This window comes from Staurois parvus, unplaced genomic scaffold, assembly GCF_062004578.1.
Source record: "Staurois parvus isolate SC_StPar_1 unplaced genomic scaffold, SC_StPar_1.0 ptg000335l, whole genome shotgun sequence".
Taxonomy (NCBI): Eukaryota; Metazoa; Chordata; class Amphibia; order Anura; family Ranidae; genus Staurois; species Staurois parvus.
In genome coordinates this window covers 1,096,937-1,122,899 of record NW_028318131.1, presented here as the reverse complement: position 1 = coordinate 1,122,899, position 25,963 = coordinate 1,096,937, and the positions used below count along the sequence as shown (strand labels likewise).

The following is a 25,963-nucleotide window of genomic DNA, read 5'->3' as shown; positions in this document are numbered from 1 at the left end:
CGTACAATCTAAGGTTTCTAACCCTCAAGGGGCGTACAATCTAAGGTCCCCAACCCTCAAGGGGTGTACAATCTAAGGTCCCTAACTCACATTCATACACACACATACTAGGGACAATTTAGACAGGAGCCAATTCACCTACCAGCATGTCTTTGAAGTGTGGGAGGAAACCGGAGTACCTGGAGGAAACCCACGCAGGCACAGGGAGATCATGCAAACTCCAGGCAGGTGGTGCTGTGGTTGGGATTTGAATTTTATATTCTGTGTATCCAGGAAAGAATCCAGGACTTTCCTACAGCAATCCACTGAGCTGGCCACAACCAACTCTTGAGGTAGTCTATTCCACATTTTCTCAGCTCTCACTGTGAAGAAACCTTTCCGTGTTTGGAGATTAAATTTCTTTTCCTCCAGACGTAAAGAGCGCCCCCTTGTCCTCTGTGATGACAGTTGAGTTTACAGTCATTTTTTTGCACCAAACTTGTGTTCAGGAGTAGATTTTATCAGCACTTCAAACGCCAAACGCTTGTAAACGCAGCTAACCGCGTTTAAAAGCATTTGCGTTTAGAAGCGTTTTTTTAACTGTTCCATATCCAGATGCTGTCCGGAGCCTTTTTTCATCATCAGAAATGCATGCAAAGCGTTTTCGAAGTATTCAAATGGACCCGATACACCAGCGCAGTCAGTTCCAGGTTTTGCGTGAAGGAAAAATGGTAGAAAGCGCCGCATTATGCTCATGATGGGATCCATAGTGAATACAACCAGAAAAGACAGGTCACCTCCACACATACTGCTCTCTCTGCTTCTGCTCTCTCTATTCCTCTCAAAATGTCTGAAATAGTTAATTGTTTACTATTTTTCAGTGCATTCTGGGCATTTGGGAAGGTCTCCTGAGGTTATCTTTAAAAAACGCTCATAAACGCGGTATGCAAATGAAGCTAAACTGAACGATGGAAACTGACTGGAAAACGTAGGTTAAAAAACGTCTGTTTAGCCGCGTTTGCATACCGCATTTATGCACGTCTGCGTTTAGAAGCAATTTTTAAAGAGAAGCACAGGAGAACCTCCCAAATGCCCAGAATGCACTGAAAAGTGGTAAATTGTTAACTATTTCAGACTGTTTCAGAGAAATACAGAGAGTAGAAGCAGAGACAGCAGTATGTGTTGAGATTAGCTTAGGTGTGAGTTGCTCATTAACATTTCTTTTGTTTCCAAGGGTGGGAAAGGTGTCTGGTGGAGGAGTCATTAAGGCCACCTGGCAGGGGGTCCTCATGAGGAATTTGAGGTGTGAATGGTCATTAACATATCTTTTGTTTCCAAGGGTGGGAGAGGTATGAGGTGTGAATTGGTCATTACAATGTTTGACAAGCTTGGTAGGAACATCCTGTGTTCAGTGTTTTGTCCATCTCAGTACCTTGAAAACACTTTGCATGCATTTTTCATGATGAAAAAAGGCTCTGGACAGCATCGGGAACTGGAAGAGTTAAAAAAACATTCAAACGAAACACTTATAAACGCGATTTGCCGCGTTTACAAGCGTTTTGCATTTGAAATGCTGATAAAAATCAACTGCTGAACACAAGTTTTCTGCATTCAAAAAAACGACTGTAAACTCAACTGCCTGTAAATGACTGTACACGACGATTTGTACATGGACACATAGGAAAACATTAGGGAGAGTTCAGGGGCTGCTGAAAAAAAAACGCAGAACAGCTCCTAAACGTGAGTTTATCAGCTGCAGTGTACATGAGCCCTTAGTGTCAATATAAAATATTATAAGTTATATAAATAGCATTGTTGCGCTGGTTAACCTCTTACTGTCACCTCCTGGGGTCCCTTTAAGTGGGCTTTAATTCCCAGGAGGTGGATCTGCTTCTCTATCATGTGACCGCTGCGATTAACTCATCACACATGATCACATGCCTGACAAAGGGGTCCTGCGTAGCTCCGAAACGTTGCACCTTTCTCTTTGTGATGTGATCATTCTTCAATGCAAAACTTCTCGGATGACATTTGATGATCTGTGGTGTGCTGGCCAGGGGCGGATTGACAACTTATGGGGCCCCCCGGGCAATAGGGGATCATGGGGCCCCTGTGTCCTTGCCCAAACTCAAAAAAGCCTATAACAAAGGTACCAGGAGCATTTCATGGGGCCCCCTACTGACCCCGGGCCCTCGGGCAGTGCCCCAGTGCTTGAATGGTCAGTCCGCCCCTGGTGCTGGCATATATGTACCTTGACCTGTGATGTTACCTGCCTCCCGATGGATGTTGCTGCAGCTCCTGCTACGTTCTGAGCCTGATCCAGGAATGTGTGTGATGGGAATATTACCATTAACTCACACAGTAGTCACATAATTGGGGGCCAATCCTGCTGACCCCTGATCAGAAGCCATGACCGAGGGTTGTCGGTGGCAGCTTGGTCAGTGTGCACAGTATTCCCATAATATCGTTTCAGGTATGAAAGCATTACCCCCATCGGAGCTTGTCTTGCTGCTTCTTCTCCCTGCCCTTTCTTGCCAAAACATACGATCTTCCACACTTCCTGGAATTCCTCATTGAGGACACAGAAGATAACCAGCACAGCCAAACCCTGTTGGAAAAGTGACGGGACAACACGTAAAAAAACAACACAAGTCCTCAGCTGTAAACAGAATGTTCAGTAAGATTGATAGAAGCTTTTCTTACCTGCAATCTACATTGTATAGCAGAAGGTATTTCCTGGCAGGTAGGGAAGGCAGACACTCAGAGGAGGATTTACTAAAACTGGAGAGTGAAAAATCTGGTGCAGCTGTGCATGGTAGCCAATCAGCTTCTAACTGCAGCTTGTTCAATTAAAGCGGAGCTCCACCCAAAAGGGGAAGTTCCGCTTTAAGGACTGGTCCCCTGCTCCCTGTTAAGGATTGGCACCTTTGGGGAGCGGGTACCCAAAATTGACAGGTACCAGCTCCCACTTCCGCTGAGATCGCCAAGGCTAGGGGTAGGCAACCTGCGGCTCTCCAGCTGTTGCAGCTGCTAAAAGTTCAATCATGCCTCTGCAGGTCATAGTTGTAACTGTCAGTTTTGTAATGTTGCCTCATGGGAAATGTAGTTCCACAACAGCTAGAGAGCCACAAGTTGCCTACCCCTGGTGAACAGAAGTGGAAGTTGCCCCCCCCCCCTCCTTTCCCGTTGTCTTCTGGGACATGTTACAGGTCCCAGAAGACTATAAATCTTTAAGTCTTTGTACCCCACTCCCCATTAAGGATTGGCACCTTTGGGGAGCGGGGGGGGGACAGGTACGCATGGGACATTTCCTCATGGGAAATGTAGTTCCACAACAGCTACAGAGCCGCAGGTTGCCTACCCCTGGCCTAGGCGAACAGAAGTGGAAGTTGTCCCCCCCCGTCCCATAGTCTTCTGGGACATGTGACAGGTCCCAGAAGATTATAAATCTTTAAATCTTTGTACCCCATTAAGGATTGGTACCTTTGGGGAGCAGGTACGCAAATTTGACAGGTACCCGCTCCCACTTCCACTGCGATCACCTAGGCGATTGGAAGTGGAAGTTGTCCTCCCCGTAGTCTTCTGGGACACGTGAAGACTACGGGCCATTCACAAATCGCAGCGCTTCTCGCGCATGCGCAGTGAGCACCCGCCTGTGAAGCCGCAAGCTGTCACCGCCGGGTGCCCACACTGAAGATGCCAATGCTGGGAACACAGGATGGCCAGTGAAACGGGCAGCGAGGAGGACACCGTGGGATAAAGTGACAGGTAAATGTCCGTTTTTTAAAAAGTCAGCAGCTACAGTTTTTGTAGCTGCTGACTTTTATTTTTTTTTTGTTTTCATGGAAACTCCATTAACCTGGAAGCTGATTGGTTGCTATGCAGAGCTGCACCCGATTTTACACTCTCTAGTTTTAGTAAATTGACCCCTCAGAGTGACATGTTGATATTTTTGTATTAGTCTCAAGAAGACATAAACACTTTTTTTGTTCCACTTAAAGTGACCAATGCCCAGGGTTGGGCCGAGGAGTAGCCAGGAGAGGCATCCATCCATCTTAAGTGCTTCAGCAGAGTGGGGGGGGGGGGGGCATGGGGTGCAAAAGGGCAGGACTTGCAATGTATGCTGCTAAAGCAATTCCCAGCTCTTTGGGGGGGGAGGGAGTGGGGCGCACTATGACCTTTTCGCAATGTGTGCTAAAGAACCTCGTCCCAACAATGTCATTACTCTTACTATCGTATGTAACATTATTCTGTGCAGAGAGGCTGTTTCAAGCTCTTTATTGCGCCTTCTCACCTGCCAAAGCTCTCTAGCAGCTGTGAAAACTCTGTGTAAATAAAAAATGTTTCTTAAATTTTATCTACATTTAAAAACCAGTGTTGGCTGGACACAAGCTTTATTAAAGCAGGTGCAGGTTACCTCTTGGTAACTAATAACTACTGCAACAAGAACATACTTGCCAAAATACAGCTTGCACCTGTTTCGAGAAACAGCTTGCCCGCTGGGAAAACAAACCGCTGAGACCATTCCTATTCCGGGAAGGGCAGCAGCAAAAAAATTCAGATTTGCCGTAACATCAAAAACATTACTTCTAGCTTATTAAAGAGGAACTAAATAGGTAAAAAAAGATATACAAATAATAAAAGATGATATGCAATTGTCCCGTTGGGCTTCGAGTGTCTGTGCAAACTTTAGACATGACATTTCCAAAAGCAGAGAAGTGATATTTATTGAAAAAAACAATTACATGATGACACATGATTGTTAACGAGTGTCTACCACCCCTAAACATACAAGGCTACCATTTTGTTAGCAAACCTGATAGCCAATAATCATCCTTTCAATTCACTAAGTATCAGTGATATCACAGAGATATTACCTAGTGAATTCATAGGTTGTATTTTTGCCCAGAACAACCTGAGTGATGGTTACACTTTAAATTTCAGAAATATGCCCGTACTTAAATGGGTCAGTACACTCAAAACTAATATGTAATTTGTAGCATGAATCACCCACTACCTCCTTACCCCAGGTTCACACCGAAGCGTTTTCTGCAGCGTTTTGCAGAAACGCAGTATGGTCCATTTAACATGATCTCTTAGATTGTAAGCTCCCAGGATCAGGGCCCTCCTATCCCTCTTGTATTGAACTGTATTGTTGCTGTATTGTCTCCCGTTATATTGTAAAGCGCTGAGCAAACTGTTGGCGCCATAAATCCTGTATAAGAATAATAATTTCCAATGGGACATGTTCACACCTAAGCGTTTTCACCCAGTGCGTTTTTTTGAAAAGGGTCAGGGACTTTTTTGAATGCAAAAAGTTGCATTTTTGTTTTTATACACTTCAATGGAAACGCTGCAGAAAAGCATGTATTGCGTTTTTGATGCGTTTTGCATTTTAAATCTGTCTGGCAGCAAGAAAAATGTAAAAAATTAAAAACAAAAACCCTGCAAAATGCATCGAAAACGCAATGTAGAAGCGTCTCAAACGCCACCTGCATAGGTGTGAACCTAGAAAAAGAGAGAGCCTCTAAGTACAGTATTGACAATTTATTTAGTAAACAATGGATAAATTGCACTTACAAGATAAATAGTTAAAAAGACTCATTGTGTGATGTAATAAGATCCAGGTGGGACATCCAGCCGTCCAGCAGCAAACTGTCTATAGGGGTCTGAAGATGGAGCCTATTGAGCATGCTCCGAAATGCATTACCGCCCCCTTCACCTCCTACATCCAACTCTACTCTCCAAGCCTCATTTTGATGCACAGGCACATCCTGGACTCTACTTCCCGATCCTATAGACAGAGTTTGCTGCTGGACGGCTGGATGTCCCCAGTCCACACCCTGGACTCTACTTCCCGATCCTATAGACAGAGTTTGCTGCTGGACGGCTGGATGTCCTCAGTCCACATCCTGGACTCTACTTCCCGATCCTATAGACAGAGTTTGCTGCTGGACGGCTGGATGTCCCCAGTCCACATCCTGGACTCTACTTCCTGATCCTATAGACAGAGTTTGCTGCTGGACGGCTGGATGTCCCCAGTCCACATCCTGGACTCTACTTCCTGATCCTATAGACAGAGTTTGCTGCTGGACGGCTGAATGTCCCCAGTCCACATCCTGGACTCTACTTCCCGATCCTATAGACAGAGTTTGCTGCTGGACGGCTGGATGTCCCCAGTCCACATCCTGGACTCTACTTCCTGATCCTATAGACAGAGTTTGCTGCTGGACGGCTGGATGTCCCCAGTCCACATCCTGGACTCTACTTCCCGATCCTATAGACAGAGTTTGCTGCTGGACGGCTGGATGTCCCCAGTCCACATCCTGGACTCTACTTCCTGATCCTATAGACAGAGTTTGCTGCTGGACGGCTGAATGTCCCACCTGGATCTCATAACCACACGATGACTCTTTTTAACTATTTATCTCGTAAGTGCAATTTATCCATTTACTAAAATGTATCCGTTTACTAAATAAATTGCCAATACTGCACTTAGAGGCGCCTTCCTCTCTTTTTCTTGTTACTGCATTAGAGCCTTGCTTCCACTCTTAGAAGAGCTGCCTCAGTGTTACTGCTCCCATCCATCCATCCATCCCTGATATCCATCTGGCACCTTTATCCTACAGCTACAGAGGTTGGGCTCCAACAAGCGTGCCCTATATAATATACATGTTATAGGTGTGAACCTAGCCTTAAGCAGTTTGGCAATTAGACATCTGCCATTGGGTTCCCAACTCCGCCCACCTGCAGTGTCCCTTTTTGTAATGGCAGGAAAACCGCACTGCTGAATTTCTTGACTTGTAATCCAGTGGGTGATTCAAGCTGCAAAAGTCACAATATAGGATGAAGTAACATGAATGAACATTTTTGCCTTCAGAAATATGAAGTGATTTTACCTGCAGGCTGCAGAGGAGAACATAGAGGTAGTGAAAGGCCAGAATGCTGTTATTAACAGCCAGCAGACCGAAAAGCCAGGTAGTGCTGATTAACAGGAGGAGAATGAAGGAACTTCGCAAAGTCATGCTACAGGGAGACAGGAAGAAGGGTGCAGAGAGCACAGACATACAGATTACACTGGGAAAAGAGAACATTGCTACATATCTTCTGTATTTCCACCAACAGGGAATACATTCTGTAGCATGCAGGGTACACGAGGCTACTTAAAGGGGTGTTCCACTTTCAGATAACTTTAAAGCAGAAATTTAGAAAAACTACAAACATCGAGCAATTTAGCTATTATTAGTCTCTAGTACAATTAACTGAAATCTGTCTTTATATGAAAGCTGAGCTCCAGCTAAATACACAGATATGAAATACAGGAGCTATTGTATCTGCAAATGGATTTCTATTTTGGTCCATTCAGTTCTGATTAACAAAGCATTGGAAGACGGATGACACCAATTTTACAGCTACAGACTGTAGAAGGAATACCTCAATATCTAATAATAAGCTGGGGGACCTGGGGTGGTCCTTGGCCAAGGTGTAATGCTTTAAAGTGGTTGTAATCCTCTGAAATGAAAAATGAACAAAGCAATATCCTTCTATAGTGTGTATTTTCCCTAATCCAAAGCACTGAGTGCCATTTCTCTCAGCTGTCTCTTGCTAGCTGCACAATTCACTTCTAAAGCCATCCATAGATAGACTGAAGCTCAGCGGGGCCCGGATGAGATCTGATTAGCCACTGGGCAAGCTGGTGGTACTGAAGTTGATCCATTGAATAATATACTTCCCTTCCTGTTGCGCATAGGCAAGTGTGACATCATCCTCCTTCTGGGCACTGTTCAGAAAATGGTGAGTAGCCCAAATCTTGTGAGAAGTTGATCCTGCAATGTTGTACATATACTTCTTTATCACATCCAACAACGCCACCATCAAACCCGCCCCGCAGGCCAGAGTACTTGGTGTCATTCTGGACTCCAACCTATCCTTCCAGCCCCAAGTCCAATCTTTAACAAACTCATGCAGACTCCACCTCCGCAACATCGCCAAAATCCGCACGTTCCTAACCCCAGAAACCACTAAACAGCTCATCCACTCCCTCATCAAATCACGACTCGACTACTGCAACTCCCTCCTCACTGGCCTGCCTCGCCGCTGGCTATCCCCGCTTCAGTCCATCCTGAATACGGCTGCCAGACTCATTCACCTTTCCAACCGCTCCGTCTCCGCCACCCCCCTCTGCCAATCCCTCCACTGGCTTCCGATTGCGCAACGGATCAAATTCAAAATCCTAACCCTGATGTACAAAGCCGTCCACCATACTGCCCCGAACTACATCACTGACCTAATATCCAAGTACCACCAAACACGCACTCTCCGCTCCTCACAAGACCTCCTTCTCTCTAGTTCCCTGGACTCCTCCTCCCATGCCCGCCTCCAGGACTTCTCCAGGGTGTCACCCATCCTCTGGAACTCCCTGCCCCAACCCATCAGATTATCACCTACTCTCCTCTTCTTTAGGCGCACCCTGAAAACCCATCTCTTCAGGGAAGCCTACCCCACTCCCTGCTAACTTGCCGACCTCCTCCTCTCTTCCTACCACCCCATCCCCCACAGCTATCTCCTCCTGTGCCACCATCCCCTCCCTCCTAGATTGTAAGCTCCAAAGAGCAGGGCCCTCGATCCCCTCATGTTTTGCATTGTATTGGTATTGTTCTGTCACATGTTCTGTCCCCCTTTGTAATGTACAGCGCTGAGCGAACTATTGGCGCTTTATAAATACTGTATAATAATAATAATAATTGGGCTACTCAGCATTTCCAGGAATCTTATCGGCAGCAAAATTATGTCCCCCCCCCCCTCACTACAAAAGTCTGGGAAATGTGAGAATGTTATACAAATACCTGTATATGTTTTAGGGATGGGGGTGGGCAGCGTAAATAAGTGAACCTAGCCAATTATCTGGAAAGTCTGCTTTAAAGGTACAGATTGGCCATACAAACAAAATAATAAAGTCCTCTGAAGGAGGGACCCCCTTAAACACAAACAGAAATAATATCATGGGTGGGGTCCCATCTACCAATAGAAGCATACAGTATTCTTTATATAATAATATGAATCATTCCTGAAACAACTTACACCGACTGCCTATACAATCCTGGCTCTGGGAAATGCACAGGTATAATATCTCTTGTTCAGACACACAGCTCCACTAAGGTGCACACAGATACTCCAATGTAGAACATGCATGCTCAGTATGTACATAAGAGCCCATTCACACTTGGGGTCCAAAGTCGCATGACAAGTTGCCCCCTCCATGTTTCCCAATGAGTACCATTCATATCTGTGTGACTTCAAGTCACAGCGACTTCAAAGTAGTTCCTGCATTGCTTGGGTCCAACTTTCATGCGACTTGAGGGCCATAGACATCAATGTAAACCCTCCAAATTCGCATGAAAGTTGCACTTGAATGTTGTACGTGCGACTTGTGTGCAAGTTTGTACAGTAGAAACAATTATCCTTGGCCAAAGATAAAGTCTCACTCATCCACAGTCACTTCAAGTCGCACTGTTGATCCAAAGTCATGTCAAGTCGCACTGTTGAAACAAAGTCACATCAAGTCGCACTGTTGATCCAAAGTCATGTCAAGTCGCACTGTTCATCCAAAGCCACGCAAGATAAAGTCTCACTCATCCACAGTCACTTCAAGTCACACTGTTCATCCAAAGTCACGTCAAGTCGCACTGTTCATCCAAAGTCACATCAAGTCGCACTGTTGATCCAAAGTCATGTCAAGTCGCACTGTTCATCCAAAGCCACGCAAGATAAAGTCTCACTCATCCACAGTCACTTCAAGTCACACTGTTCATCCAAAGTCACGTCAAGTCACACTGTTCATCCAAAGTCACGTCAAGTCGCACTGTTCATCCAAAGTCACGTCAAGTCGCACTGTTCTTCCAAAGTCACGCAAGATAAAGTCTCACTCATCCACAGTCACATCAAGTCGCACTGTTCATCCAAGTCACGTCAAGTCGCACTGTTCATCCAAGTCACGTCAAGTCGCACTGTTCATCCAAAGTCATGTCAAGTCACACTGTTCATCCAAAGTCACGTCAAGTCGCACTGTAAAGTGATGAAAATCGCAGGATTCTGAAGTTGCAAAGTGTGAAAGGGCTCTAAAAGAGACATTTAAAATAGAAACAATTATCCTTGGCCAAAGATAAAGTCTCACTCATCCACAGTCACGTCAAGTCGCACTGTTCATGCAAAGTCACGTCAAGTCGTACTGTTCATCCAAAGTCACGCCAAGTCACACTGTTCATGCAAAGTCACGCCAAGTCGCACTGTTCATCCAAAGTCACGTCAAGTCGCACTGTTCATCCAAAGTCACGCACTGTAAAGTGATGAAAATCGCAGGATTCTGAAGTTGCAAAGTGTGAAAGGGCTCTAAAAGAGACATGTAAAATATCAAAGTTGCCAAATTGGTGATTCTGCTCATGTCAACCAATGAAATGCTTTAAAGAGCACTGGATGCATAAGAAGTCTTGATTGGTCGTTATGGGTAGTAAGATAGATATCCTTAGCTAACTAATTTAACCCATTGAGGCCAACAGTACGGAAATATGCAGCCTCTTGGCGGCTGGGCCTTGACGCCGAGTGGCCGCATATTTGTGTACCATTTGAAAACACGTATGTGCTGAGAGAGCCCTCCCAGCACATATGTCAGTGTCTCACTGAAAGGTCCCGATCTCCCCTTGCGATCAGGACCTTTTCCGATCATGTGACCGTCGGGACAGCGAATCACGGCGGTCACGTGACTCTAAAACCCCACCCCGCCTCCCGGGATCTGAAACCCCTTAAAGGGCTGGGAGGCGCCGGCGTGAAGAGGTTAAAAGTTATGTCACTTTGCCCATTGAGGGGAACATGATGGGTTCTCTTGAAAGCTCACCTACTTACAATACTTTGGTTCGTCAGTTCGTTGGAGCCATGGGTCTAATCCCTGTATAAATTCCGTCACGGAGCGTATACAGTGACATTGACGTGCTCTCCTCCCCCATGTGACAGTGTTGACCTTTCAGGTCCCAGCACTGCATTTTGTGAAAAATGTTCCTCCGAACCTTCAAGCGCCGGGTATTTCTTAGGGCTAAGCAAAGGTAAGGTGCTACAACCTGGTCACACAACTCTCAGGCTAAAGCTCAGATATCACCGTGCCAGACCAGCAGTCTCCATCTGCTCATGTATGGACATACAAAGTACGAAACGTCAGCAACAAGGCGAAGGTGAAAATTCTTCTTTAACCACTTGCCTACCGGGCACTTATACCCCCTTCCTGCCCAGGCCAATTTTCAGTTTTCAGCGCTGTCGCAGTTTGAATGACAATTGCGCGGTCATACAACACTGTAGCCATGTGAATTTTTTTCACACAAATAGAGCTTTCTTTTGGTCGGTATTTAATCACCACTGAGTTTTTTATTTTTTGCTAAATAAAACAAAAAACACCTGAAAGTTTTGAAAAAAAACGCACTTTTCCTCGTTTCGGGTTATAAAATTTTGCAAATAAATAAAATTTCTTTATAAATTTAGGTCAAAATGTATTCTGCTACATTTCTTTGGTGAAAATAATAATAACTGAATTTGTTTTTTTTCAAATGTTTAATTTTTTTTTTTTACCATTTTATTTTTCAGCACACTGTGACCAAAGCAATACAATGTTACCATAGTAACATTGAACTACTCTGGGTAAGTGATCAGGATTCTTTTTTTTTTTTTAACACATTATAATTGCTAACACCGATGTGTTTCATTGATATTTGCAATCGGTACTGAATGAGTCTTTTGTTGTGATTAGCTGTGATTGGGCAAAACTGATCACATGATACAGAAGGGCTGTGATTGGCCCTGTCTGTATCATATGACTGCCTTGACCAGTCACAGCTAACAACGTAATTGTATACAATGGATGGCATGACAGGAAGCCATCCATTGTATACAATCGACATGTGATCTGCTGTGATTGGTCACAGCGGTGACATGACACTAGCAACAGGCCAGTGACAGATTGCGCCGATCGTTTTGACAGGACATCATATGACGCCCAGTCACAATGGCGAGTGTCCCGCCCGGCCGTCAATCTGCTATAGGCCAGGTGGGAACGTGTTAATATTTGCAAGGAGTAAAATATTCCATAGAACAACCAATGCTAACGCGTTTCAGTCATGAAAAGACCTTACTCATAGCCAGTGGCAATGAGTAAGGTCTTTTCTTGACTGTTGACTGAAACGCATTAGCATTGGTTGTTCTATGGAATATTTTACTCCCTGTGAATAATAAAAAATAATTTTTCGCTTGCATTTGTTGCCGACATTTCATACTTCTTTCTTAGGGCTCTGGCAGACGAACGGAGTGGCAAGGGAGTGCATATAAGGTATCAGTGGGAGGGAAGACTACGTAAGACAGAACCTGAATGGACAAAATGACAGATTCTCTTTGGGAAAAATACAGATCTTCTTTTTTCAGTCTGAACCAACCACACCACAGTGGCCATCTTTCCAGTGGTGATTTATACAAGAACCTGGTTGGTTGCATTGGGTAACATGCAGAGGTTTTGGCCCTACTGTTCTTCAGAAGCACAACTGACCAATCAGAACCCTGCTGATTTTTTGCAGAGGTTACAAAATACAAGCATCTGAATGGTTGCTATGCCCAGTCGAAAAATAGGACAGCCAATGAAAACAGACTGAAACAAGGACTTACAGGACAGATGTCTTCTTGGCCTCCTTCTGTCCGGGTGAGCAGGTGAGTTTGGCAACCATAAGAAACATGGCACCATTCAGCTAAAGAAAACAAAACAGAGAGGTGTATTAGTACAAAGTCTCAGCTGGGGAAAACTATTTTTTTTCTTTTTTGATCATGTGTTGCGCTAATATTCACCACAATCACTATAGCGATGGGTCCAGCAAAACTCCACACAAGTTTATCATGAATCGAGATCCAACAGAAGTCTGGATTTCCATAACCTTCCGGGTCCAGTCCCACCGCCAAGCCTGCAAGGAACAACCAATAAATGGATTTATTAAATATTTAAGTGAAAAGTTACTGGCAGACTTCTGGTAAGTCTTCTTTTGGATATAAATATTTGAGAAAAGGACCAGTTGAATGATAACAATAAATACGCAATGGGGTTGATTTACTAAAACTGGAGAGTGCAAAATCTGGTGAAGCTCTGCATTGAAAACTATCAGCTTCCAGGATTTTTTACATTTATTTAATTTATTACAGGTACTTATATAGCGCTGCCAATTTCCCGAGGGTGGTGGCTGCGGCTATGTGAACATGTTACATGTTCCACCCTAAAAACGGGTGGAACATGTAACATGTTCCCAAAGGTGAACTTATCCTTTAATAATACATTTTTGGCACTCTATAAATACTTGTAAGGGAGAAGGTCACCAGCACACCGAGGATCACCAAAATGGGTCCAAAAATTTTAATGAACGATCACATAATTACAACAAGGCAACGTTTCGGACTCTCGCAGGACCCCTTCATCAGGCATGTGACCTGATGAAGGGGACCTGCGAGATTCTGAAACGTTGCCTTGCTGTAACTATGTGATCGTTCATTAAAACTTTTGGAGTCTCGCGGGACCCCTTCATCAGGCATGTGACCTGATGAACGAGACCTGTGAGATTCCGAAACGTTGCTTTGCTGTATCTATGTGATCGTTCATTAAAAATTTTGGCGTCTCATGGGACCCCTTCATCAGGCATGTGACCTGATGAAGGGGACCTGCGAGATTCCGAAACGTTGCCTTGCTGTAACTATGTGATCGTTCATTAAACCATTTGGAGTCTCACGGGACCCCTTCATCAGGCATGTGACCTGATGAACGAGACCTGTGAGATTTCAAAACGTTGGCTTGCTGTAACTATGTGATCGTTCATTAAAACTTTTGGAGTCTCGCGGGACCCCTTCATCAGCATGTGACCTGACGAAGGGGACCTGCGAGATTCCGAAACGTTTCCTTACTGTAAGTATGTGATCGTTCATTAAAACTTTTGGAGTCTCGTAGGACCCCTTCGTCAGGCATGTGACCTGACGAAGGGGACCTGCGAGATTCTGAAACGTTGCCTTGCTGTAACTATGTGATCGTTCATTAAAACTTTTGGAGTCTCGCGGGACCCCTTCATCAGGCATGTGACCTGACGAAGGGGACCTGCGAGATTCTAAAACGTTGCTTTGCTGTAACTATGTGATCGTTCATTAAAACTTTTGGACCCATATTGGTGATCCTCGGTGTGCTGGTGACATTCTCCCTTGCTGATTCTGTCCAGTTCCAGCCAATGGTCGCAGCAGCACCCACTTACACACACACCCATTTTTAACGCAGGAACGTGTGCGTTTGGACTGTACGCTTGCATTCTATAAATGCTTGTAACACATAGTAATATAGGTAGGAGTATAGGTGGGAGGTGACAGCACTGGAAGCTATACCTATACCTTGAACATGAGCCTTGAGACCCTTCTTGTCTTTTGAGGACCTTGGAAAAATTTCTTTGGAGAGGAAATAGAAGATCTCTGATTGGATGCTGATTATATTGATACAGAGGGTAATAGTATGTAATACTATTGGTGTTGGTGGATACACAGTGTTGCAGTGTTCACGGAGTGGTCACAGTTAATCCATATATGCACGAGAGATATATATATATATATATATATATATATATATATATAGTTTTTGCACAATTTTTGTGTTTTTTTGCACTGAGTGATTATATATTGTTTACAAAGGTAATGCACTAGATTATTCATTTTATATTTTTTTGAGGTACCACGGGATGAAATGGGATTTCTTCCTACTGGATGATAAAGTTTGAAAATTTGGGACTTTTTTTGGACATTATTGTTTTTTTATTGAGACACTTTTTTATTGGACTTTTTTTGTTTTTCTTTTGAGTATTTATGATATTATTATGTAATTTGAATATTGTTATGTTTATGTAATTCTATCACAAAAAGGTTTTAATATTTAATTAGGTAGGAGTATAGGTGGGAGGTGACAGCACTGGAAGCTACAAGCTCACTGAATTTCCCAGCAGGATCAGCCCGACTCCCTAGGGAGCTGCAGGGTAACAAATGACTCTAAATGCAGCTCATTGGGGTACAAAAAGAGCAGTGGTTTGGGTTAGAATTGAGTTTGGAAGATGCCCAAGCTCATCTCCACTCTGGAACAGCAACAGTGTGTTGACCGCAACTGATTGGCAACTACTAATGACATTAAAATAAATATTGGGGTGCAAATTAGCCCACCAAAATCCACCCATAGCAGAGGTATGGCTTTAGATACTTTTTACAGTCCCCAAATACGTGCAGCTTACCTGTGATTATGGCGGGGACACCCCAACCAATGGCGTGGTAAAATCTCATGGCACCGAAGTTTACGTTCCTTACTTCGGTCTGCATGCGGTAGATGTGAAGCTCGTCCACAAACAGCCAGGCAAAGGTGGACAGGAAAAAATAATGCAGCAGGATGGCGATGACGGTGCAGAGAAACTGAGGATGGAAGAGAATATTACTAACACGGCTCATTTTGTATTAGATACGGCTTACTCTGACTTCACTGTTTTAACTTTATAGCAGCCTTTGGTCCTTCACAGTCCTGGTTTTAAGATTTTGGATCCCCATACAATATCCCCAGACTAAAAACACTGACACTAGAGGTTACAGATATCTGAGATCCACAATCACAACCAAAATCTCGTGAGAGGCACTGGCCACTTTAAATTTAAATCTGGCCATACACATTACATTCCGATTGAAAAATATCTGTATATTATGTTATAGATTTACCAAAAACATGTAATGTGAGGGTCATCCTGTACGATGAATTAGATTTGTTTCTGTTCGGGAAAGGTTTTGCATTACAGAACTGTTGGTAGATCTGTTGAAGACTTTACAGATGAGACAGTGGAGAAACGCCAATGTCCAATCATCTAAAAGGTACTAGACTATAAACCAGGATCTATAAATACCCGGTCTGTGTGCTGTACTGTATAATTAAAGTGTTACTAAACCCCAGACCCTGCATTCACTATATCTGCTCTCCCCGGACACTGCATTCACTATATCTGCTCTCCCCGGACCCTGCATTCACTATATCTGGTCTCCCCGGACCCTGCATTCACTACATCTGCTCTCCCCAGACCCTGCATTCACTATATCTGCTCTCCCCGGACCCTGCATTCACTATATCTGCTCTCCCCGGACCCTGCATTCACTATATCCGCTCTCCCCGGACCCTGCATTCACTATATCCGCTCTCCCCGGACCCTGCATTCACTATATCTGCTCTCCCCGGACCCTGCATTCACTATATCTGCTCTCCCCGGACCCTGCATTCACTATATCTGCTCTCCCCGGACCCTGCATTCACTATATCTGCTCTCCCCGGACCCTGCATTCACTATATCCGCTCTCCCAGGGTCCCGCATTCACTATATCCGGTCTCCAAGGACCCTGCATTCACTATATCCTGTCTCCAAGGACCCTGCATTCACTATATCTGATCTCCCCAGACCCTGCATTCACTATATCCAGTCTCCCTGGACCCTGCATTCACTATATCCGGTCTCCCAGGACCCTGCATTCACTATATCTGATCTCCCCGGACCCTGCATTCACTATATCCGGTCTCCCCAGACCCTGCATTCACTATATCCGCTCTCCCCGGATCCTGCATTCACTATATCCACTCTCCCCGGAACCTGCATTCACTATATCCGCTCTCCCCGGACCCTGCATTTACTATATCTGGTCTCCCCGGACCCTGCATTCACTATATCTGCTCTCCCCAGACCCTGCATTCACTATATCCACTCTCTCTGGACCCTGCATTCACTATATCCGGTCTCCCCGGACCCTGCATTCACTATATCCGGTCTCCCCGGACCCTGCATTCACTATATCTGGTCTCCCCGGACCCTGCATTCACTATATCCAGTCTCCCCGGACCCTGCATTCACTATATCCAGTCTCCCCGGACCCTGCATTCACTATATCTGATCTCCCCGGACCCTGCATTCACTATATCCGCTCTCCCCAGACCCTGCATTCACTATATCTGGTCTCCCCGGACCCCGCATTCACTATATCTGATCTCCCCGGACCCTGCATTCACTATATCCGCTCTCCCCAGACCCTGCATTCACTATATCCTGTCTCCCAGGACCCTGCATTCACTATATCTGGTCTCCCACAGTACACATAACATGGAGGTGCAATTATTTTAGTAAATATAAACTGCTAAATACCTTTTCTCATCAGCAGTTAGAGCAGCCTTTTGACTTCTATCAGTGTCCAGCAGAGCACTGGTTAAAGCTTGAAGAGGAGTTTTTATTCTGCTCCAGGAGGATGCAGAATCCCTGACCTCTGTCTGGACTGTGCTAATTGGCCCTGTGCTGATCACATGCAGTCTCCCAAAAATAAAATAAAAAACCTATCTAGCAATACACACCAAACTGAGCATGTACACAATATGTCTTATCAGGAGATAAGAGGGGGACACTGAAAGATGGGGAGGATCAGAGAAGACAGGATCAAACAGCCTTTTTACACAATGCAGAGGATTAACCCCTTAGGTTCCACAGTGAGTATAACAAGCATGCTTTACTGCATCTACAGACTGATTGTACTGTTGTGGGTTTAGTAACACTTTAAACCTTTATCTCAAAGGAAAAAAACTGTTTGCTGTAACTGCTTATAAAGTGTTAGCTGGAGTTTGGCTTCCATTTGTTAGTGTATCTAAATCTGCTAGTACATTTAACACTCTCCTTCCTCCCCAGACCAACAATGCCGCTGTCTTATGGTGCCCCCTATGCTCCTTCATGCAGAGTGGGGGCGCTCTACTACAGGAGGTGTGTTACTGGCCGAAACACCAGGTGAAAAATGAGATAAAAAAAGTAAAAAAAAAAAAAGCCCACATTAAAAGTGGACCTCGTCTGAAGTGCAAGGGTCGATGTGAATTCTTTACCCCCTTGCTGAAAAAAATTGTCATCTCTCACCTCACTTTCTGTGCTGTTGATGCCCAGAAGAAAGATCAGTTCGGAGAAGAAAAGCGCCATGGCGATGTTGGAATGGATCCCTCGGGTGTTGGTTTTCAGCCCCTTTAGAGATGTCAGGATTGCAAATGTTGTCAGGAGAGCCACCAGCGAGATGGTCAGGCATGTGTATGTGACAATGGCCAAAGTTTCCAGATCTCCCTCCAGCTGCTGCATGGAAGAACAATATATATGTATTAGAACAGTACTGTACTGCTTAAAGGGAACCTCCGCCTATACAGCCAAGAAAAGTAAACAAACCATAGCTGCTTTACAAAGACTCGGCTTTCTTCTTTGTATTTATACCAGAAGGTAACCCCTTGAGGCCGACGTCACACAAATATGCGGCCTCACAGAACTGGGCATTTTTCCGTGGGGCCGCATATTTGCGTACCTGTCTTTGTGCTGGGAGCGCGCCGCACTGCGCGCTCCCAGCTCAAAGACTGCGGTGTCACTGAGAGCACCGGGTCCCATTCTAATGATCGGGACCTGGGACTCTCGATTCCGAGTCACATGATCTCTGTGATAGCCTCTGATTGGCTATCACAGTGATCAGTCACTGTAAAGCCCGCCCCCCCTTGTTTTTTCCTCTCTCTATGAATGGAGGATAGAGATACATTGTATCTCTCTAACTCCTGGCATAGAGGGAAAACAAATGTTTGTAAAAAAACAAAAAAGAACAAAAAGAAAAGATAAATATATATATATAAAAAAAAATAAAAGAAAAAATACCTAGATCAAGGTTTGATCTAGTTCAGTGCCAGGGTTAGTGTTTGGGTCAAGGTCAAAAGGTCAGGGTCAAAGGTCAGGATTAAAAAAAAAAATTGGTATCAGTGTCAATGTCAGTGTGTTTTAGGTAAAAAAAAAAGACAAAAACAAATTGCGCACTATTGTTTCTGGGCTGTACTACGGGTACAAACAACAAATAACACACACATATGTGGTATCGCTGCGATCGTCAAGAGCTGGAGAATTTATTTTGGGTTGTTCTTTGGTGGTTGGTTATGGTAATAACAAGAAACACACAGCTAAATAAAAAAAAAAGATTGATTTTTACTATTTTGGGCCAGTTTTTCTTTGATAATAAAAAGGAAAAAAATACCTTGCTGGGGGGGGGGGGCTGGGGGGTCAGACAAAAACTTTACAGCAAATATTTTACAGGCAGTCAGCATTTACACCTTCCCAATAGCCCCCCACCTTCCCCAGCGAGGTATACCTACCTAGCCACATTCCCTCATCACCGTAGAAGTCGACCCTGAATAGGTTCTTGTGTTGGCTGCTGTTCGAGGTTACCTGTGTGGATGATGTCACTGCCCCCACGATATATTGTATATTTTCAGGTCTATTGCAACCTGATGCAACAATTCATTTCACAGTGGGGGAGATTTCCTAAAACTGGAGCACTCAGAATCTGGTGCAGGTGTGCATGGTAGCCAATCACCTTCTAACTTCAGTGTAACTAGTGTAAAAAATGACAGTAGACAGTCTTTGACAAGTCCTTTATTAAAATCAAAAATCAAAAACATTTCCCCCAAAGTAGATCCAACGTCGATCACAATGCCCGTCGCCACCGCCGACCCAAAAAACCCCCCAAAAATTGCTCTGTTCCCGACGCTGGCTCCCGCTGTCCGACAGCTGCACCGAGATGACAGTTCTTAAATACTCGTCGTTGTGCGCTGTGCTTGGCCAAAGTATTGCAAGTGCATTGCTTTGGCCAATCACAATGCACTGTCAGGAAGCAGTGCATTGTGGGCTGCGGCGGGCAAATAGCCCACCGAACGCCCTTACTGTTCGTGTGTTCACCGAACATACGATTGGCCGATGTTCGACTCAAACATAGCCCAACACTGCTCCGCGGGAGGGATTCCCCTATCAACAGTCAGTGTTGATGGGGGGAATCGAGCAATTTTGTATAAATCTATAATATATGGCCACCCTTAGTCATTAAAACCAGCTGAGACTAGGCTAAAGCTGATCAATCACTAGCTGTAGGCTCTCACCTGCTTCAGCCCTGGAGACCAAAGTAGCTGAGATGCAAGAAAGGGAAATCAAAAACTCTCTGCTGTCCCTTTAGCCAGCCATACATGGATCATAATTCAGCTGGTTCAGCAGGGACCGGACGAGATTCGATCCCTGCATGGGCAGGTTGTATGGGCAAGTTGATTAGCTGATGGACTTGGGTACAATCAGCCTGCTGGGTTTTTTTTTTTACATTCGATTACCGCTAGTGGCTATAGCTGCTAGCAGTAATCATTGTGTTCTGCCGATAGGGAAGCCCCCCTGTTGGCAAAACACAAAAGCGCTGCGGGAGGGATTCCTTCATCAACACTGACTGTGTTGATGGGGGAATCAATTGATTTTCTTTTCTTCCTACCTCCATGGTAGGATAATCTATGGGGTGCTTTAGACGCCATAAGGGATTTCTGTTTAGAATTTACCTCTCGGTGTGATCCATCCATAAGGACACCAAAACTTCCGAACCGAGAGCACTGGCACCGTACGTGTGTGGTGTTCCGGAAGACCATCTCGCAGTCCTTCACTGCCCAGCTCCCTGAAGGGTCCAGTCTGAAAACAAAGTCATAGTAGTAGGATGATGAGAAGTTCTAAAAGAAATCAGCAATTTGTGTTTCCAGAGTCAGTTGTGCTGCACGGCCTTCACAGTAAACGTAAGTTAGGTTTAATGAGCAGTCATTGATTCACAGGCCGTACCGTCCAAATACCCACAAAAAGTGATCTAAAGTGGTTTGGGAAGCATAGCAAGCAGGCTTTGGCTTAAAGTGTTACTAAACCCACAACAGTACAATCAGTCTGTAGATGCAGTAAAGCATGCTGGTTATACTCACTGTGGAACCTAAGGGGTTAATCCTCTGCATTGTGTAAAAAGGTCGTTTGCTCCTGTCTTCTCTGTTCCTCCCCTTTTCCAGGAGACCACCTCTTATCTCAGACTGAACTGTAGTAATTCTGCACATGCTCAGTTTGGTGGGTATTGCGAGAAAGTTTTTTTTTTTTTCTTGGAAGAGTGCATGTGATCAGAACAGGGCCAATCAGCACTGTCCAGATAGAGGTCAGGAGTTTTGCATCCTCCTAGAGCAGAAAGAAAACTCCTCCTACAAGCTTTAGCTAGTGGTGGGCTGGACACTGATAGAAGTCACAAGACTGCCATATACCGCTGATGAGAGAAGGTATTTAGCAGTTTATATTTACTAAAATAATTTAATTTCCATGTTCTGTGTACTGTGGGAGAGCAGATATAGTGAATGTAGGGTCCGGGGAGAGCAGATATAGTGAATGCAGGGTCCGGGGAGAGCAGATATAGTGAATGCAGGGTCCGGGGAGAGCAGATATAGTGAATGTAGGGTCCGGGGAGACCAGATATAGTGAATGCAGGGTCCAGGGAGAGTGGATATAGTGAATGCAGGGTCCGGGGAGACCAGATATAGTGAATGCAGGGTCCGGGGAGACCGGATATAGTGAATGCAGGGTCCGGGGAGAGCGGATATAGTGAATGCAGGGTCCAGGAAGACCAGATATAGTGAATGCAGGGTCCGGGGGAGACCAGATATAGTGAATGCAGGGTCCGGGGAGACCGGATATAGTGAATGCAGGGTCCGGGGAGACCAGATATAGTGAATGCAGGGTCCGGGGAGACCAGATATAGTGAATGCAGGATCCGGGGAGACCGGATATAGTGAATGCAGGGTCCTGGGAGAGCGGATATAGTGAATGCAGGGTCCGGGGAGACCGGATATAGTGAATGCAGGGTCCGAGGAGACCGGATATAGTGAATGCAGGGTCCGGGGAGACCAGATATAGTAAATGCAGGGTCCGGGGAGACCGGATATAGTGAATGCAGGGTCCGGGGAGACCGGATATAGTGAATGCAGGGTCCGGGGAGACCGGATATAGTGAATGCAGGGTCCGGGGAGACCAGATATAGTGAATGCAGGGTCCGGGGAGACCGGATATAGTGAATGCAGGGTCTGGGGAGACCAGATATAGTGAATGCAGGGTCCGGGGAGACCAGATATAGTGAATGCAGGGTACAGGGTTTAGTAACACTTTAAAGATAACCTGACACTTTGCACTTTCACTCCTTACAGCTAAACCAAAACAATTGTATTTGGGGTTTAGATATCCTTTCGGCTAAAAACAAGCGGCAACCTTCCTGAAGTGGCCAAATACTAAGTGAGGGTCTATTGAAGTCCCTTTACTTTAATGTGCCTTTGTCTGACTGGGTACTCTAGTACTGAGGGTCTGCCTAGTTGCAGATGTGTGGAAGGGATGAAGTCAGTAGAGGTTCTGCTGGACCAAGAGAGATATAAGAAGACAAAGACATACTGGCTGGACTGGTTCCACTGTACGCAGACGGGCTTGCTTCTGTTCACAGTTTCCAACAGCTGGAAATCTAATATCAGCGGTGCTTCCAAGTCCCCGTAGATAAAGGTCTGGTCTCTGAGTATGGCCACACTTACAATGGGTGAATTCATCACTGGATTCTTGGGAAGCCTATAAAAAAAAAACACATATTACACAATAAAATTCTACTGCAGCACAAGCAGCAGCTGATATGTTAGTTCTGGGCGAATCACCAGCATTGCCTAGACTAGAGTCTCTCTGCAGCTGATAATTTTCCCATTACTGACTTAGCATGCCTTGTTCTGCGCTGCATTTCTGGATGGAGACAGCCATCTTGGTAGAGGCAGGGCCTTGCTTCCTCATGGCAGAGCCTCCAGCAAGGAGAACGGTGAGCAGCACCTAGTGACACCACCAAATCTCTCTCCAAATTTCGTGACCGCCGTATATATACAGTGTCTGGGCGGCAAGTGGTTAATTTTATATTTTTTATATTATTATTTTTTTTAGTTATAACATACCGTCACCCTAGCAGTACAGTGTCACCATGGTGACACTGTACTACTTGTGGGGGGTGATGAAGATTTATTTTTTCTTTTTTTACACTAATTGCTTTTACACCCATAAAGGCTGTAAGAGCAATCATTTCTCCTTCTCTCTGGCTGCATTCTTACAGCCATTGAGAAATACTGTGTGAGCTGTGATTGGTCACACCTTGTCACATGGTACAAGGCTGTTGTGAATAGCCTTGTACCATGTGATCTCTGTGATCATTCACAGATTTCACACGTAGTAAGCAATGATGTCAGAAGTGACATCTTGCTTACTGCTATTCATGTGAGCACTGATTGGCCAATCAGGAATCACATGAATTGGGACCTCACACAGAGGTCCCGAACAGCGATCGGTGTTCTGGAGGACACAGCGGGCACCGGATCGCGGTGCCGTACGCTCCCAGGGAGCACGCACAGGCAGTTAATGTGGGGGCCATTTATAAATGGGAACCCGCTTCAGCAGCACTCCCGTTTATGGCTCGGATGGGAAGTGAATAAAGGGTTAGTATACCTTTACCAAAAACCTGCCTATGCACATAAAGGGTGTCTGTAGATAAAAACAAACGGTGCAGCTCTGACTAAGGCCCCTTTCACACAAGCAGACCCGATCGGTCCATCCATAGGCTTCTATCGATCAGCGGGTGTCAGAGGACAATAGTCTGCCGACACCCGCTGGCATCTGATCCGATCCTGTATACCAAAAACAGACGAATGGGGATCCATTCCCCATCCATCCAGCAGAATGTATCGGATGACAATCAGGTGGAAACAGACAGGTGGTTCGATTCCATCCGACCGTCCCATTGAAATCCGCGGGAAGTGTCTGTGTCCGCTGTGCTGCTGCAGAGCACACAGAGACCTATCATCCGCTTGCTCAGCGGGGATCAGCGGAGAGATCGCGCTGATGGATCCCCCCCATCTGAGAGGGGCCTAAAGTTGAATATTGCCCTTGCTATAGGTGTAGGCTGTTTACATGCCTCATGTAGTCTGCCTGGAATACTCCCGGGACGTTGCTAAGTGAGGCCTAGTCATTACTGCTCACCTCCACCATCACAGGAGTGAGCTCTCAGACGCTGAGCTCAGAGCTACCACATCAGGGGAGAGAAAGGGGGTCTGAATCAGAGAAAAAGCTCACTCCTGTGATGGTAGGGGTGAGCAGCAATGACTAGGCCTGACTTAGCAACGTCCTGGCAGTATTTCAGTCAGGCTTCATGACGTACATAAATGGCCTCCACCTATAGCAAGGGCATTATTCAACTTTAATCAGAGGTGCACAGTTTGTTTTTATCCACACACGCCCCTTACCTGCATAGGCAGTTCTTTGGGGAAGGTGAACTATCCCTTTAAGGAAGAATTCAAGACAAAAAGTAAGTTTTTTCGGATACAGCTTCAACACAATTAACATTTCCAATGTTCCCAACAACATAGCAAATCTTCACGTTTTGAGTCCATGACCTGTCTAAAACGAATCATTATTAAAACCGTTAATTCTGAAATGCAGATCTGTTTGTATGTCCCTCCCAGAGCGGCAGGGGACCAGGCTCACCTGAGGTTCCTCTTGTCGGTGCTGCATTTGGCTGGAAGCAGGTCCCCGAGCGTTCGGTAGACTAGCAGGACAAGGATGGTAGCGGCAGGCTCTGGATCGGGGATCGCTCTCTTTGGCGGGGGAACAGCAGTCGTCAAGTTATTTTCAGAATTGGTTGGAGTTGGTAGAACCGTAGGGGGTGCTTTTACAGGAGAAGACAAAAAAAACAAAAAACTATCAATGGAAACCTGGGAGAAACATGGAGGCTATCATCATTGAGTTCTCTATCTGAAATCCTGGCTGTCAGGCTGACCCTTTTAAAGCGGAGCTCCACCCAAAAGGGGAAGTTCCGCTTTAAGCATTTGTCCCCCGCTCCACATTAAGGATTGGCACCTTTAGGGAGCGGGTAGGAAAGCGGGTACCCGAATTTGACAGGTACCAGCTCCCACTTCCGCTGCGATCGCCTAGGTGATCGGAAGCGGAAGTCGTCCTCCTCCCCTCCCTCCCCGTAGTTTTCTGGGACACGTGACAGAAGACTACGGGGCCAATCACAAAGCGCAGCGCTTCCCGCACATGTGCAGGGGGCACCCGGCTGTGAAGCTGCAAGCTGTCCACATTGAAGATGCTGGCGCCAGGGAGAGAATACAATCGGTGAAACCAGCCGTGGTGAGGACACGGCTGGACTGAGGGACAGGTAAGTGTTTGTATTTTAAAAGTTAGCAGCTACAGTTTTTGTATCTGCTGACTTATTTTTTTTCTTTTCAGGTGGAACTCCGCTTTGAGTTGAGTTGCTGACTCAAAACAATTATGAGGTTAAGCACTTCTGAACTTTCTTACCCGCCTGTGTTTTGGTGACTGACTCAAAGTATTGAGGTGTCATCAGGCCAGCCAGGCAACTAGCATTTTTACAGGGAAGCCATGAATGGCAGCCCCTTGTCTTTCTATCATGACAGGTCTACTTTAAGCCATGTAAAAGGGAGAATTGCAAACTACCTACCTCAGAAAAAGGTACATTTTCTGATCTCTCTCCCTAATGTAACCTCTTATATATAATAATGTGAACACAAAGATGGAGTCTGTGATCTATAAAGAGACCGCCAGACTAGAAAACCGCTGCAGGTGCAAAACGTAGGCACCTAGGGATGGACATACCTGCAGCAGCCTTCCTGTCCAATCCTGTGTTGACAGGCAAAGCTTGCCCACTCCTTCCTGCCACATTTCTATTGGCCAGTCTAGCGTGTTTGGGCAGGTAGAGTAGCAAGCAGGGGCGGACTGACCAATCGAGCACTCGGGCAATGCCCAAGGGGCCAGGGTCAGTAGGGGGCCCCATGAAATGCCCCTGGTACTTTTTATAGGCTTTTTTGGATGTGCTTTGAGTGTGGGCAAGGGCACAGGGGCCCCATGATCCCCTATTGCCCGGGGGCCCCATGAGTTGTCAGTCCGCCCCTGGTAGTAAGACCAATCGAGCACTCGGGTAATGCCCAAGGGCCCAGGGTCAGTAGGGGGCCCCA

The 25,963-nt window shown here is 45.5% G+C and overlaps 1 protein-coding gene across 1 annotated transcript in view; it reads right to left on the bottom strand.

The window, feature by feature from the left end:
- The window catches only part of CELSR3 (cadherin EGF LAG seven-pass G-type receptor 3), a 288,288-nt gene that overhangs the window by 35,225 nt on the left and 227,100 nt on the right, over window positions 1–25,963 (bottom strand). The window contains exons 22-30 of the mRNA XM_089684072.1: window positions 24,474–24,654; window positions 22,359–22,526; window positions 20,459–20,585; window positions 17,985–18,191; window positions 15,303–15,477; window positions 12,853–12,965; window positions 12,676–12,755; window positions 6,879–7,005; window positions 2,468–2,587 (exon numbers count right to left, since the gene is read on the bottom strand). Of these exons, the coding sequence (XP_089540198.1) occupies window positions 2,468–2,587; window positions 6,879–7,005; window positions 12,676–12,755; window positions 12,853–12,965; window positions 15,303–15,477; window positions 17,985–18,191; window positions 20,459–20,585; window positions 22,359–22,526; window positions 24,474–24,654 (1,298 nt within the window). The remainder of the gene's footprint in view (window positions 1–2,467; window positions 2,588–6,878; window positions 7,006–12,675; window positions 12,756–12,852; window positions 12,966–15,302; window positions 15,478–17,984; window positions 18,192–20,458; window positions 20,586–22,358; window positions 22,527–24,473; window positions 24,655–25,963) is intronic.